The sequence below is a fragment of the Pseudorca crassidens genome, chromosome 16 (genome assembly GCF_039906515.1).
Source record: "Pseudorca crassidens isolate mPseCra1 chromosome 16, mPseCra1.hap1, whole genome shotgun sequence".
NCBI classification, from domain to species: domain Eukaryota; kingdom Metazoa; phylum Chordata; class Mammalia; order Artiodactyla; family Delphinidae; genus Pseudorca; species Pseudorca crassidens.
This window is the reverse complement of record NC_090311.1, coordinates 34,942,930-34,959,255: the sequence shown is the minus strand read 5'-3', so window position 1 is coordinate 34,959,255 and position 16,326 is coordinate 34,942,930. Positions and strand designations below refer to the sequence as shown.

Sequence of the window (16,326 nt, the reverse complement as noted above, 5' to 3'; positions counted from 1 at the left end):
TCCATTGGTTTTATAGAGACGGATCCATGACTCAAAGCATCAGAACTGTCCAGCAGCAGCAACAAATCTTCCCCACACAGCCTTGTGAAAATTACCCTTGAGGTTTTTAGTTGAGAATGGAGGAGAGGCTAAGTGTAACCTTGAATCAGGAACTGCAGTAGCTCTTTTCTTTTTGCTTAAGTCACTCTCAAATATGCTCTATTAAATAATACCAGGGTATTCAAACAGTGTGTAAAATCAGTAGTCTGTATCTTCACACACTCTTAATTTTACATTTACAAAATTATAAAGGTGTTGAACTATATGGGTAATTAATATTTTAGAGATAACGTATTACAGTTAAGAGTCTAAGAACAGATAAACAACAACAACAAATCAACAGAAATTGGGTTTTGAAAATACAAAGGCTGGGAATAAAAGGCGCTACAGTCCTGAATAAAGCAGATCTGAGTATATAATTGTACTACCTAATTGACTTTGTATTTTATCATTAAAAATTTAATCTTTGAAAGAAGATGGTAAATACTTTCCATTAGATTCATCTACTAGTCCCTTGAATTGTTTAAAAAACTGCAAATCTCCCAATTATAATTTTCAGCATCCATAATTTTATTAATAATTGAAACAAATGATGAAAATCATATCGGAACCTATGCCAGCCTAGATTTGTTTAAATTTTTCTTATTTTAATGGAATGGAAATTTTAATATGTAAAGTGTGTAAGGTCATTCTAATCATGCTGTTCCTTATATTTTCTACTAATATTTAAAATAAATTAAAACTTTTTTTCATAAAACCTGAAATTTTAAAAAATACTGGCTTAGTTTTTCTATTTTTCGATCTCTGTTCAGGGAAATCATGAGTTACAATGTAGGAAAATATTTCCTCCAGTGTTCTCAAGTTGTTCTTGGGAGAGGAAGGCACCGTAACTGAAATGTAAAAACCACTTAACATGTATGAACTGTGTGTTTTTATGTTTAAAAGATGAATCCTAAAACATTAACAGAGTTTTTTAAGAATATAAACGGAAAGTGAGAAATACTGCAAATTCATAAACAGTGATGTTACAGATAGCAGTGAATTATGATGGAAACCGTGCTCTTAGCTCACTGAATAAGAATAGACCCCAGAATTATTCCTCTGTGGGTATAATTGAGTATGTTCCTTTATGTGACCTTTTCCAATAAATTTTTCCAAGCCTTTTACATGGTAGAAATCATTAACTAGCATTTTGTGCCCTGGAAAAAAAAATATCAAATATTATCATTATTTCAAAGTCTGCGTTTATCTACTCTGTCTCACATGTAACTGAACTGTAGTAGATCTGCTTAACTATTTTGGGTAGTACTATTTGATTTAAAAACACAGATAACAGATTTCTCTTTATAGGAGTTGGCCCATGGATTAAGTGAACTCCTGTCATATGAAGGCAATGTTGAAGAAGATTTCTATTCAACATTTCAGGTATCCTTAAGGGCAAATAGCTTTCCGTTAACCAGGTATTTCATATGTGAAAAATACCCTTTGTTACCATACACCCACCATTAGAAAAGGTGAACAAGGACTGATCAGTACATACCACCCCCTATCTTAAAGGATCTTAACCTGATAAAGTAGAGCTAAGGAGGCAGACACATATAGGTGAGCAGTCAAGGAAAGTGCTTAAAGAACATCAACAAGGGTGAGGGCACTCTGCCAGGCACCTGGCCTATGTCCTTGACTCAGTTACTTTCTCAGAGCTTTTCAGCTTCTAACAACAAGCCCCCTCTGTCGCTTCAATGCAAGAAGCTAGAAGCAGAAGCTAACCGACCAGACCAAAACTCTCTCACTTCCACTCCCCTGACAATAATCAGGAGGTGGGAATTATAGTAATCCACATGGCTCCAAAGACCTGAGTGCTCCCCTAACTGCCCGCGCAAATTTTGTTAACATCAGTAAAGTATTTAACTGTATTCAAGAGGGTTAAGGCCCTACTTTTTTACCCCAAAATGCTTCCACGACTCTATTCTTAATACAAATATCACAAAAGCCTAGCCATTCTGTAGTTTGTATATTTAGAAGAGGGGGGAAAAAGTTTTCTTTTTAAATTTTACAAACCTGTTCACTGAAGTCTGTTAATATATCAGCATACCAATAAATACACTGTGTTGGAATCTCCCATCAGGTGTTTCAAGAAGAATTCGGAATAATTAAGTCCTATAATTTAAAGCCAGGTGGTGATAAAATTGCAGTTACCAATCAAAATAGGAAAGGTAAGTTAAAACACGATTTATTAATTAAAGCGCATTAGTATTTGCCATTTACTTTTACTACTTAACAGATATAAAATTGTTTTCCAGAATATGTACACCTTTATATTGACTTTCTTCTCAACAAATCCATCTATAAGCAGTTTGCTGCATTTTATTATGGATTTCATAGTGTGTGTGCTTCAAATGCCCTAATGGTGAGTTTAAAACTTCATGCTTTCAGTTAGGTTTTGTAATACTATGATATTGACAAATAATTCCTTAAATATTTTAGTAGATAGGCTTTTAAAATTTTAAAAAAAAAAAAGGTTTCTAGGGTTTTTTTTGTTTTGAGGAAAATAATAAAGATTTTTTTTAACATCTTTATTGGAGTATAATTGCTTTACAAAGGTGTGTTAGTTTTTGCTTTATAACAAAGTGAATCAGCTACACATATACATATATCCCCATATCTCCTCCCTCTTGCGTCTCCCTCCCACCCTCCCTATCCCACCCCTCTAGGTGGTCACAAAGCAACGAGCTGATCCTGTGCTATGCTGCTGCTTCCCACTAGCTATCTGTTTTACGTTTGGTAGTGTATATATGTCCATGCCACACTCCCACTTTGTCCCAGTTTACCCTTCCCCCTCCCCACGTCCTCGAGTCCACCCTCTACGTCTGGTCTTTATTCCTGCCCTGCCTCTAGGTTCTTCAGAACCATTTTTTTTTTCTTTTTTTAGATTCCATATATATATGTGTTAGCATACGGTATTTGTTTTTCTCTTTCTGACTTACTTCACTCTAGGTCCATCCACCTCACTACAAATAACAATTTCGTTTCTTTTTATGGCTGAGTAACATTCCATTGTGTATATGTGCCACATCTTCTTTATCCATTCATCTGTCGATGGACACTTAGGTTGCTTCCATGTCCTAACTATTGTAAATAGAGCTGCAATGAACATTGTGGTACATGACTCTTTTTGAATTACGGTTTTCTCAGGGTATATGCCCAGTAGTGGGATTCCTGGGTCATATGGTAGTTCTATTTTTAGTTTTTTAAGGAACCTCCATACTGTTCTCCATAGTGGCTGTATCAATTTACATTCACACCAACAGTGCAAGAGGGTTCCCTTTTCTCCACACCCTCTGCCACATTTATTGTTTGTAGATTTTTTGATGATGGCCATTCTGACTGGTGTGAGGTGATACTTCACTGTAGTTTTGATTTGCATTTCTCTAATGCTTAGTGATGTTCAGCATCCTTTCATGTGTTTGTTGGCAATCTCTATATCTTCTTGGGAGAAATGTCTATTTAGTTCTCCTGCCCATTTTTGGATTGGGTTGTTTGTTTTTTTGGTATTGAGCTGCATGAGCTGCTTGTATATTTTGGAGATTAATCCTTTGTCAGTTGCTTCATTTGCAAATATTTTCTCCCATTCTGAGGGTTGTCTTTTGGTCTTGTTTATGGTTTTCTTTGCTGTGCAAAAGCTTTTAAGTTTCATTAGGTCCCAATTGTTTATTTTTGTTTTTATTTCCATTTCTGTAGGAGGTGGCTCAAAAAGGATCTTGCTGTGATTTATGTCATAGAGTGTTCTGTCTGTGTTTTCCTCTAAGAGTTTGATAGTTTCTGGCCTTACATTTATGTCTTTAATCCTTTTTTTTTTTTTTTTTTTTGCGGTACGCGGGCCTCTCACTGTTGTGGCCTCTCCCATTGGGGAGCACAGGCTCCAGACGCGCAGGCTCAGTGGCCATGGCTCACAGGCCCAGCCGCTCCACGGCATGTGGGATCTTCCTGGACCGGGGCACGAACCCGTGTCCCCTGCATTGGCAGACGGACTCTCAACCACTGCGCCACCAGGGAAGTCCTTTAATCCATTTTGAGTTTTTTTTTGTGTATGGTGTTAGGGAGTGTTCTAATTTCATTCTTTTCCATGTAGCTGTCCAGTTTTCCCAGCACGACTTATTGAAGAGGCTGTCTTTTCTCCATGATATATTCTTTCCTCCTTTATCAAAGATAAAGCAACCATATGTGCGTGGGAGTATCTCTGGTCTTTCTATCCTGGTCCATTGATCTATGTTTCTGTTTTTGTGCCAGTACCATACTGTCTTGATTACTGTAGCTTTGTAGTATAGTCTGAAGTCAGGGAGCCTGATTCCTCCAGCTCCATTTTTCTTTCTCAAGATTACTTTGGCTATTTGGGGTCTTTTGTGTTTCCATACAAACTGTGAAATTTTTTGTTCTAGTTCTGTGAAAAAATGCCATTGGTAGTTTGATAGGGATTCCACTGAATCTGTAGATTGCTTTGGGGAGTATAGTCATTTTCACAATGTTGATTCTTCCAATCCAAGAACATGGAGGAACATCTCTCCATCTCTCCATCTGTTTGTATCATCTTTAATTTCTTTCATCAGTGTCTTATAGTTTTCTGCATACAGGTCTTTTGTGTCCTTAGGTAGGTTTATTCCTAGGTATTTTATTCTTTTTGTTGCAATGGTAAATGGGAGTGTTTCCTTAATTTCTCTTTCAGACTTTTTCATCATTAGTGTATAGGAATGCAAGAGACTTCTGTGCATTAATTTTGTATCCTGCTACTTTACCAAATTCATTGATTAGCTCTAGTAGTTTTCTGGTAGCGTCTTTAGGATTCTCTATGTATAGTATCATGTCATCTGCAAACAGTGACAGTTTTACATCTTCTTTTCCGATTTGGGTTCCTTTTATTTCTTTTTCTTCCCTGACTGCTGTGGCTAAAACTTCCAAAACTATGTTGAATAATAGTGGTGAGAGTGGGCAACCTTGTCTTGTTCCTGATCTTAGTGGAAATGGTTTCAGTTTCTCACCATTGAGAACGATGTTGGCTGTGGGTTTGTCATATATGGCCTTTAGTATGTTGAGGTAAGTTCCCTCTCTGCCTACTTTCTGGAGGGTTTTTATCATAAAGAGGTGTCGATTTAAATATGACAAAGGATCCGAATACACATTTTTCCAAGTAAAATACACAAATGTTCAAGGGCATATGAAAAGGTTCTGGATATCATTAGTCACCAAGGAGATGGAAATCAAAACCACAGTGAGATTCCACTTGACAACAATTAGGATGGCTAAAATCAAAAAGTGAGGCAATAAGTTTTATCGAGGATACACGGAGAAATTTGATCTCTCATATGGGGTGGAATGAAGATAAAATGGCAAAGCTGCTCTGGATAAAGCTCTGGGAGATCCTCAAATATTAAACCTAGAATTATCATATGACCCATCAATCCCACCTAGGTACACGCTCAAGAAAATGAAAACACATGTTTGATCAAAACTTATATATGAATTTTATAATAATGTGATTCATAGTAAGAAAACAGGAGAAACATCCAAATGTCCATTAACAGGTGAATAGATAAACAACATGTTTTATCCAATCAGTAGAATATTATTGTGACATAAAACAAAGGAAATATTCACACATAGTTGTCTCTTGAAGAAATTATGCTGAGTGAATGAAGCCCTTCAAGAGGCCATGTATAATTCTTTTAATATGAAAGAGCAGAATATGGAAATAGAAAGTAGAGTAGTGGTTTTCTAGGCTGGGGCATTGGAGGAGGATAAGAAGATTAGCAATGATAGCTAAAGGGCAGAGGAGTTTCTTTTCAAGTAACAAAAATCGTCACAAATTGTGGTGATAATTGTGTGTATCTGCAAATATACTGAAACCATTAAAATGTACACTTAATGGATGCCTTCTAAAGTATGTGCATTATATCTCCATAAAGCTGTTAAAATAAATCAATGCATGAAGTATTTTGCAATGTAAAAAAAAAAAGTGTTGAATTTTGTTGAAAGCTTTTTCCGCATCTATTGAGATGATCATATGGTTTTTGTCCTTCAATTTGTTAATATGGTTTATCACATTGATTAATTTGCGCGTAATGAAGAATCCCTGCATTCCTGGGATAAACCCCACTTGATCATAGCATATGATCCTTTTAATGTGCTGTTGGATTCTGTTTGCTAGTATTTTGTTGAGGATTTTTGCATCTATGTTCATCAGTGATATTGGCCTGTAGTTTTCCCTTTTTGTGACACCTTTGTCTGGTTTTGGTATCAGGGTTATGGTGGCCTCGTAGAATGAGTCTGGGAGTGTTCCTCCCTCTGCTATATTTTGGAAGATTTTGAGAAGGGTAGGTGTTAGCTCTTCTCTAAATGTTTGATAGAATTCACCTGTGAATCCATCTGGTCCTGGGCTTTCGTTCATTGGAAGATATTTAATCACAGTTTCAATTTCAGTGCTTGTGACTGGTCTGTTTATATTTTCTATTTCTTCCCGGTTCAGTCTCGGAAGGTTGTGCTTTTCTAAGAATTGGTCCATTTCTTCCAGGTTGTCTATTTTATTGGCATATTGTTTCTTGTAGTAATCTCTCATGATCATTTGTATTTCTGCAGTGTCAGTTGTTACTTCTCCTTTTCCATTTGTAATTCTATTGATTTGAGTCTTCTTTTTTTTTGATGAGTCTGGCTAATGGTTTATCAATTTTGTTTCTCTTCTCAAAGAACCAGCTTTAATTTTATTGATCTTTGCTATCATTTCCTTCATTTCTTTTTCATTTATTTCTGATCTGACCTTTATGATTTCTTTCCATATGCTAATTTTGTAGGGTTTTTTTTTGTTCTTTCTCTAATTGCTTTGGTGTAAGGTTAGGTTGTTTATTTGAGATGTTTCTTGTTTCTTAACGTAGGATTGTATTGCTATAAACTTCCCTCTTAGAACTGCTTTTGCTGCATCCCATATGTTTTGGGTCATCGTGTTTTCATTGTCATTTGGTTCTAGGTATTTTTATATTTCCTCCTTGATTTCTTCAGTGATCTCTTGGTTATTTAGTAGTGTATTGTTTAGCCTCCATGTGTTTGTATTTTTTACAGTTTTTTTCCTGTAATTGATATAGATAGCATTGTGATCGGAAAAGATACTTGAAACGATTTCAATTTTCTTAAATTTACCAAAGCTTGATTTGTGACCCAAGATATGATCTATCCTGGAGAATGTTCCATGAGCACTTGAGAAGAAAATGTATTCTGTTGTTTTTGGATGGAATGTACTATATCAATTAAGTCCATCTTGTTTAATGTATCATTTAAAGCTTGTGTTTCCTTATCTATTTTCATTTTGGATGATCTGTCCATTGTGAAAGTGGGGTGTTAAAGTTCCCTACTATTATTGTGTTGCTGTCGATTTCCCTTTTATGGCTGTTAACATTTGCCTTATGTATTGAGGTGCTCCTATGTTGGGTGCATAGATATTTACAAGTGTTATATCTTCTCCTTGGATTCATCCCTTGATCGTTATGTAGTGTCCTTCTTTGTCTCTTGTAATAGTCTTTATTTTAATGTCTATTTTGTCTGATATGAAAACTGCTACTCCAGCTTTCATTTGATTTCCATTTGCATGGAATATCTTTTTCCAGCCCCTCACTTTCAGTCTGTATGTGTCTCTAGGTCTGAAGTGGGTCTCTTGTAGACAGCATATATACAGGTCTTGTTTTTGTATCCATTCAACCAGTCTGTGTCTTTTGGTTGGAGCATTTAATCCATTTACATTTAAGGTAATTATCGATATGTATGTTCCTATTCCCATTTTCTTATTTGTTTTGGGTTTGTTATTGTAGGTCTTTTCCTTCTCTTGTGTTTCCCACTTAGAGAAGTTCCTTTATCATTTGTTGTTGAGCTGGTTTGGTGGTGCTGAATTCTCTTAGCTTTTGCTTGTCTGTAAAGCTTTTAATTTCTCTGTCAAATCTGAATGAGATCCTTGCTGCGTAGAGTAATCTTGGTTGTAGGTTTTTCCCTTTCATCACTTTAAATATATCCTGCCACTCCCTTCTGGCTTGCAGAGTTTCTGCTGAAAGATCAGCTCTTAACCTTATTGGGATTCCCTTGTATGTTGTTGTTTTTCCCTTGCTGCTTTTAATATTTTTTCTTTGTATTTAATTTTTGTTAGTTTGATTAATATGTGTCTTGGCATGTTTCTTCTTGGATTTATCCTGTATGGGACTTTTTGCGCTTCCTGGATTTGATTGACTATTTCCTTTCCCGTGTTAGGGAAGTTTTCAACTATAATCTCTTCAAATAGTTTCTCAGATCCTTTCTTTTTCTCTTCTTCTTCTGGGGCCCCTGTAATTCAAATGTTCGTGCATTTAATGTTGTCCCAGAGGTCTCTGAGACTGTCCTCAATTCTTTTCATTCTTTTTTCTTTATTCTGCTCTGCAGTAGTTATTTCCACTATTTTATCTTCCAGGTCACTTATCCGTTCTTCTGCCTCAGTTATTCTGCTATTGATTCCTTGTAGAGATTTTTAAATTTCATTTATTGTGTTGTTCATTATTGTTTATTTGCTCTTTAGTTCTTCTAGGTCCTTGATAAACATTTCTGGTATTTTCCCCATTCTACTTCCAAGATTTTGGATCATCTTTACTATCATTATTCTGAATTCTTTTTCAGGTAGACTGCCTATTTCCTCTTCATTTGTTAGGTCTGGTGGGTTTTATCTTGCTCCTCATCTGCTCTGTGTTTTTCTGTCTTCTCATTTTGCTTATCTTACTTTTTGCAGGCTGCAGGTTCGTAGTTCCTGTTGTTTTTGGTGTCTGCCCGCAGTGGCTGAGGTTGGTTCAGTGGGTTGTGTAGGCTTCCTGGTGGAGGGAACTGGTGCCTGTGTTCTGGTGGGTGAGGCTGGATCTTCTTTCTGGTGGGCAGGACCACGTCCGGTGGTGTGTTTTGGGGTGTCTGTGACTTTATTATGATTTTAGGCAGCCTCTCTGCTAATGGGTGGGGTTGTGTTCCTGTCTTGCTAGTTGTTTGGCATAGGGTGTCCAGCACTGTAGCTTGCTGGTCGTTGAGTGGAGCTGGGTCTTAGCATTGAGATGGAGATCTCTGGGAAAGCTTTTGCCATTTGATATTACATGGAGCTGGGAGGTCTCTGGTGGACCAGTGTCCTGAGCTCAGCTCTCCCACCTCAGAGACTCAGACCTGATACCCGACCGGAGCACCAAGACCCTGTCAGCCGCATGGTTATAAAGAGTTCCACAGGGCTTCCCTGGTGGCGCAGTGGTTGAGAATCCACCTGCCAATGCAGGGGACGCAGGTTCGTGCCCCGGTCCAGGATGATCCCACATGCCGCGGAGCGGCTGGGCCCATGAGCCATGGCCGCTGAGCCTGCACGTCCGGAGCCTGTGCTCCACAACGGGAGAGGCCACAACAGTGAGAGGCCCGTGTATCACCAAAAAAAAAATATATATATATATATATATATATATATATATATATGTATAAAGAGTTCCACAGATATGGCTTGAAGTCTATAGACAAATCATTGATCATCAACTTGTATTGTCCTCTTCCCTCACAGCCTGGATACAAACCTCCAAGCTCAGTTAGATTGATGGCAGAATTCAGTCCCTTGTGGTTGTGGACTAAAATTCCCATTTCCTTGAAGACTTGGATGGGGTGACTCCCAGCTCTCTCCCATTCTCTCACATGCTCCCCTCCATTTCAAAGCCAGCAGCAACATGTACTTGGAAACTCTCTGGCTTCCTCTTCGGCTACCAGCCTGTGAAGACTCTTTTCTTCTTTTCTTTTCCTTTGTGCTTAGTCTTGTTTCACTTGCTCATAGGGGCCGCGTGGGGAGGACTCGCGCCAGGCACTTCACAACAGAGTCCCTAGTCAGTTTTCTAGTTTTTAAAGTCAGAGCTAGAAATAAAAATAGTTCTCTCATTTCAGCCTTAATTTTCTAAAGGGAAAAAAGACCAGTCAACTCTATTCCCTCCCCACCCCACTCCACCTTACACTATGTCTTATGCTATGGCTTTTAAGGCTTTAAAAAATTTCCTCAAGCAGAGTGGATGAAGAGATCCCAAGGGCTCCAGGTCTTTAATACTGCAGGGCAAAGCACAGAAACTAGTCAACAATAAGCTCCAGGGCAAAAGCCACACCTTCTTACTGTTTAAGGAACAGGTTTATAACTGCTTCCTGCCTCTTCAGGGGTCCCCCCAGCAACTCTTGAGTTGCCTTTTACCCACAGGATGTAGTTTGTCACCAGAGTCATGGTGGACTCCAGTTGGTTTGACTTTTTCTTAGCCTTGTGAGTATGGGTCAGTTGCCGTTGAGAACACTATGTCGGAAATGTCATAAGGTAAAAGCGTGTTTTCTCTTCACCGCTGCTCCCCTGGGCACACTCCATCAAGCCATTTGCACCTCCATGCAGTTTTATAAGGGGGGTTGGGAGCAAGGTCTTCAATGTGAATTATTTTGCATAGGAGAGAGCTTCTTTTAGAGTGATCTTTGTCTCATGTTTATTGAAAGTACCTTTGGAAATGGAGCACCTGTTGATTTCGAATTGAGTTTTGTCTGTGACGCACTATAGTTATGGGGGTGGAGGGAGGGAAAATAAATAGATAGCATAGCAGGTCTCTGTTTTTAAATTGTAATCTCTTTAGGTGGGAGACAACCTATGTAAGTGAAAAAAAAACGAGTGAACAACACAAGACAGACTAACCTACTACTCAAACTCTACAGTGTACACAGGAGGCTTTATGGATGTTGGAACCAGGCATGTCAATAGATGCTAGCGTATTGATAGCTGAAAGAGTTTCAGGCTGGGTTTCAGGGAAGAGTTGTAATTTGGACTTATGCTTAGTCATCTGCTTGTTTTTCTAGCAAACTGCTAATTGCTATTATTTGCAAAAGGGGGAACCTAACAGTTTGACAAGATTTATAAACTTTCAGAAGCAAAAATACCTTACCTTAGTAGGAAAAATATGAATGGAGATTTTTCTTTAGCAAAAATGGTTTGATTTACTATAAGAACGTCATGATTTTTGTCTTTGGTTCAGTGAAAATAGTTCCAATTTCACTTTTTTTAATCATCACTTTTTCTTATCATTTTTGATAAATAATCATTGGCAGCTGCTTCGTCCAGAAGAGGTTGAAATTCTGGTGTGTGGAAGTCCTGAACTGGATATGCACGCCCTGCAGAGAAGTACTCAGTATGATGGCTATGCGAAGACCGACCTGACTATACGGTGAGCTTTTTTTACTTCTGAGAGTGAGGGTGCTGAAGAGAGAATGAAAGAGAGTGTGGTTCGTTTATTTGCATAACTTACAATCTTTGAATCAAGTTAAGTCAGCTGAAATACTGTACAGCCCACACTGCTTTATTTTATCTCTTGAAAATAATGTGAGAATATTAAATATGAAATCACTTAGCAGTCCCCTTAGGAGAAAGTAATATAAGTAAGTTTCTACAAAAGCATAGAGATTTGACTTTTTTTTTTAAATTACTTTGGTTCTAGAATTGCAGGGATGCCATGCTTATAAATAGCCTTTTAATAGCACTGTGTTGAAAAATAAGGAAAATTATATAGGAGAAAAATGGCTTTTGTACTCTCTACTGTTGGACTATTTTTATAATGATGTTAGTCAAAAATCTAATTTATATCAGAAGCCTGTCATTCCTCAATTTCACATTAAGGGTATTATGTACCTTTAAGGGAAGTTGTTTCCCTAGAGCTTACTTTATATTACTTTATTCTGATCTGCAGGATTTTTGTCAAGACATTTTATATAAATATCCTTTGGTGTTCTCTAGATACTTTTGGGATGTTGTGCTTGGATTTCCTCTTGATCTTCAAAAAAAGTTGCTACATTTTACCACAGGAAGTGACAGAGTACCTGTAGGAGGAATGGCTGATTTGAACTTTAAAATCTCAAAGAATGAAACTTCTACTAACTGGTAAATTTCCAAATTGTAATTTTTTTAATCTGTAGGTTTGGCTAATAATAATATGTTTGGAATTAGAGGATTCTTTGATTCTGAAGTGGTTTTCATAGAAAACTCTTGGGAGTAAGCATGACTTTGAAATAAGAGAGACTATGGCTTAAGGTTCTGTATGAATTTTGAGAACTACCAGTACGAACTGATAATAATTCCTGTGCATCAACTTTTTACTTTGGTAAGTCAACTGCTTTGTAGTTGCTTCCAGAATCTAGCTTGCTTTTCATAGATTATCTAACCTTCATTTTTACTTAAAGGTGTTTTTTATTTAAAATACTAAGGTGAGTTTTTGGCTGTTATAATTAGTTCTTGTGCTGGAATACCGCTAGTGCTAGTCTTTTTTTCTTTATCTAGTGCTCTTTGCATATGAAAGTGATGCCGATGATGGCTTTAAATTATTTTCTATAGTGTTGATGGGTTAATGCTAATCTACTTACTTCTTTTCCCAATCTCCTTGTAATTTCTAAAGCTAATTTGAGTAGACACTACTTTGATTATAATCATTTTTTTCTCCTGCCCCATATATTCCCTGAGCTTTGTCAGTTCTTCCTTTCATAAATTAGAACTGAAATCTGTCCTTTCCTTTCTCACCGCCACCGACAGCTGTTCTGATGCTGTGGAGTTCCTAAAGACTGAGGGAAAGGGTCTAAGAAATCTGTAGGAATTTTGAATAAAGATAACAGTGTCATCGGGTAGAGGGTTGGGAGAGCTGAACAAAAAGATTCAGAGGATGAATGTTGCTTGTACCTTGAGGGCAGCAACATGAGGAGCATGGGTATCAAGTGTCCCAGAAATGTTCTTTTTATTATTTTTTGACAGTCAAGACTAAAAAAGTAGTAACAGTTATATTATCTACTATTCTGCTGGGTGTTTTATGTAGACAGCTCTTTTCATCTTCCCACCCATTCAAATAGTTTGCCTTATGATGGTGATGAGGCAACTGAGATTTGGAGATGTGAAGCCGCTTGAACAAGGTCTCACAGCCAGAAAGTGCAGGAGATGGTATTCAAATTCAGATTTGTCTGACTCCAAAAATAATGCCTCTAGAATATGAGTTTTGTGAGAGCAGGGACATTGTCTTGTTGGTAAACCCAGCCCCAGTGTCTAGAATGGTGCCTAATACACAGCAGGTACTCCAAAAGTATTTGTTCAGTAAAGGAGTGGATGAGTCATCTCATTATAGTAAAATAGATTTGAATGTGTGTATCCAGGTACTTTGAAAGTTGCTTACCAGTCATTCTGTGTTTGTTTTAGGACTTGGTATCTTTAAAAAAAATTTTTTTCTCTAGGTTGCCTGTGGCCCACACCTGCTTCAATCAACTTTGCCTTCCCCCCTACAAGAGCAAAAAGGACCTGAAACAGAAACTGATTATTGGAATTTCAAATTCAGAAGGTTTTGGACTTGAATAACCTAGAAGACTTGAAATATATTTTATATGTAGCATTCACTTCCCTCTTACTGTGCCTTTAACCTTTTCATGTTTCTGTCTCAAAACACCTTGACAAAGCTCACCAACTTTAAAATACTGATTTTTTTTAAATCAAATATGAAGTATGTTCAGTAGAGGCATGGTTTTCTAAAAACACAACACTGCTTGAGTGAGAAAAAGACCAGATGGCAGAGACAGGTGTGGGTCCAGTCCCTCTTTTTTATAGCACTTTATCATTCTCCATAAGTAGTTGTCACAGGTGTTCCACTGGGAAAGCATCGTGCAGTAAAGAATGCACAGATGACAGAGTGGAGCCCAGTGGCACCTTGTGCGCTGCTAGCACACGGTAGCAACACAGATAGCTACATTATCATTAATGTAAGGCATGTAGCCATATTTTCATATAGCGGTTAAACAACAGTATAATTGCAAATGCAATTTACAGGGTTTTTTGATATACTGGCTTTGGTCCTCTAAGATTCTTTTCAACCATTGCTGAAAAGCGTGTAAATAACTACATAATAGCCTGAGAATAATGGGATTTTGATAGTGCCATTTATTGCTAAAGATTTATTTTTACAAAGTAAATTCAGGGTTTTAGATGTGTATACAGCTTTTACAAATCAATAAAGATGATTGTACAAGAGTGTAACTATTTTCAGACTAATTGGATTCAAGGTTATATTCTTTTACATATTGTTAGTCTGCATGCATATGCGCAGTAAGCTAGTTACTTGGAGCACTCTGTAATATTTGTATAATCATTTCTTCTTAAGGGTCAGAATATTATATAGAAAGGAAGTAGAACTGACTAATCACTGATAAATTAAGTCAATCACAAGCACAAAAAAAGAGAACTGTTTTTATATATACTTTGATTGATGTACAAGACTTATTTCTAATATTTTTTGATCACCAGTTGTACTGAAACACTAATTTTTGGAAAAAAGTAGGATAAGATATTTGACAAAAGTGAATACAATAATATTTGTGTCCAAATGACGTAGCTTGGTGTAAAAATAAAGTTCAACATTTTGGCCGAAATGTTTGTTTTCCACTGGATTCTGAATATAGCAAATTCAAAAGTACCCTTTTTGGAGTTTCTTAATAAAGTAGCATGTGAAAGGAAACTGCATTTTTTAAGTCGGACAGTAAATGGTTTTCTTTTTAATTTACAGCAAATGAAGCAGTTTTATTAGCATGTTATAGATATTTCCAAATCAAGAATTCTCTATTATACTTTGATAGCTTTCCTTCAGAAAACTCTGAATATATATTTGCAATAATAATGAAGCCAGCACTTAGTACCAGCACATGGTTCACATGCAAATAATACTTTCCCCAAATTTTTTCTGAGTTACACTACTATCTTATTACTATGCTTCCTACACCCCACCAGCAGAATTCTTTTAGGGTGGAGGAACTAATCAGCTTGTTTTGCTTTTTTTCTGAAGCCAACTTGTGAATCTTAGAGGAAAAGGAGTTAGTTAGTTTACTGTTCTCTTGAGACAGAAGTGACTCCGCTTTTCCACTTGGACACACTATTTAAAGGATTTTTCTTACAATTTTTGGAACACCTAAGATTTAAAGGCATGTTGGTTTTGTTTTGTTTGCTCTGTTTTTAATCCATATGCAAATAAAACTGCTTCTCTCTTATACTGCTTGAACTAGAAAGTAAGATTTTAACATAGGTTACTACTAACTAATAAGCACAAAAGAATCATGTGTAAGAAACCAGATTTAAGTGTTTTAAATAAAATGTAAACAAAGTTTTTATTTGGTAGAGACGGAAAAATTGTGTTGGTTTGGTCTGCATGTTTAATGATGTGCTTTGTGTATCAATAGCTGTGTCATTTTTAAATAAGAAGTACACAAGCCAAATTTTTAAATGACAGAGTCCATAAATAACTGGAAAATTTTTGTTGTCTGTTGTTGAAATTTATAATCATTTATCACTAAATTGCACATTGCCTTTATTTATTTATGCTCTGGTTTTGGTTTACAGTGTAATTAATACCTCATTTTTTAAAAGAGCCACTACTGTTACATTTCGTTAATTTAAACAGCTAGAAAATTCATATAGTTGCTTTTTTTTATATATAATCTGTTAATGAATTCTTGATTTTTGTATCTGCCACAGTAAATTAAAGCATTGCACAGTATTTATCAGTATTTACAAAATGTCCTGTCCTTTTTTAATCTTTCCTTAATTAATCATATTTTTGTCTGTATGATCAGAAGTTTTAACAGTCCCTCTTTTTTGTACAAATGTGTATTGTATTACGTTGTTAATTTCTGGATAAATTTTTTTCAGATATTAAAGTTATATAATCAGCCAGGCTTCAGTTCATTTTTTGAACATTAGGCAATGAATTAAAACCACAAGTTTAAAATATCAATGCAAACTACTCTCTTTGTTACACTGTCTCTTAAACTGGTGCTGAGGAAAATTGCTAATACATACACCTTCAAAAGATATGTGTTGTTGACACCAAATGTAACTAACTTCTAGCATTATTTTTCAGTACAAAACAATGTGTAGCCAATGGCTGCATGATCACAGATATTCCACCAAATGAACGTTATACCACCATCAAGGCCACCTAGAAATGAACTAAGTATGACATTTCATTGGCCACCGATAGACAACTTCAGATCTTAAGTATTCCCCTCCAAATCCATTAATTTGGCCCTTTTTTCCCGCATTTTCTATGCTTAATGGAAGAAGAGACGAGATTATGAGAAAGTAGGAGAGAATGTCATGGGTGATGGATGGAAGAAGAAGGTAGCTGGGTGGAAGACTAAGGAGAGTTTTCACAGGGGAGGGTACAAGATCAATTCACCCAGACCACA

At 36.6% G+C, this 16,326-nt stretch overlaps 1 protein-coding gene across 2 annotated transcripts in view; it reads left to right on the top strand.

Moving 5' to 3' along the window:
- Positions 1–15,868, top strand: part of HECTD2 (HECT domain E3 ubiquitin protein ligase 2) — a 77,242-nt gene extending 61,374 nt beyond the window's left edge. The window contains exons 16-21 of one of the 2 annotated variants that reach the window (XR_010935860.1): positions 1,390–1,464; positions 2,165–2,252; positions 2,340–2,446; positions 11,176–11,291; positions 11,811–12,001; positions 13,333–15,868. Coding sequence is in view for 1 of the 2 variants with exons in the window: in XM_067710019.1 (XP_067566120.1) it covers positions 1,390–1,464; positions 2,165–2,252; positions 2,340–2,446; positions 11,176–11,291; positions 11,858–12,001; positions 13,333–13,453 (651 nt within the window). In the remaining variant the exon portion in view is untranslated. The remainder of the gene's footprint in view (positions 1–1,389; positions 1,465–2,164; positions 2,253–2,339; positions 2,447–11,175; positions 11,292–11,810; positions 12,002–13,332) is intronic. The other variant, XM_067710019.1, reaches the window with a different exon arrangement.
- The last annotated feature ends 458 nt before the right edge of the window (positions 15,869–16,326 follow it).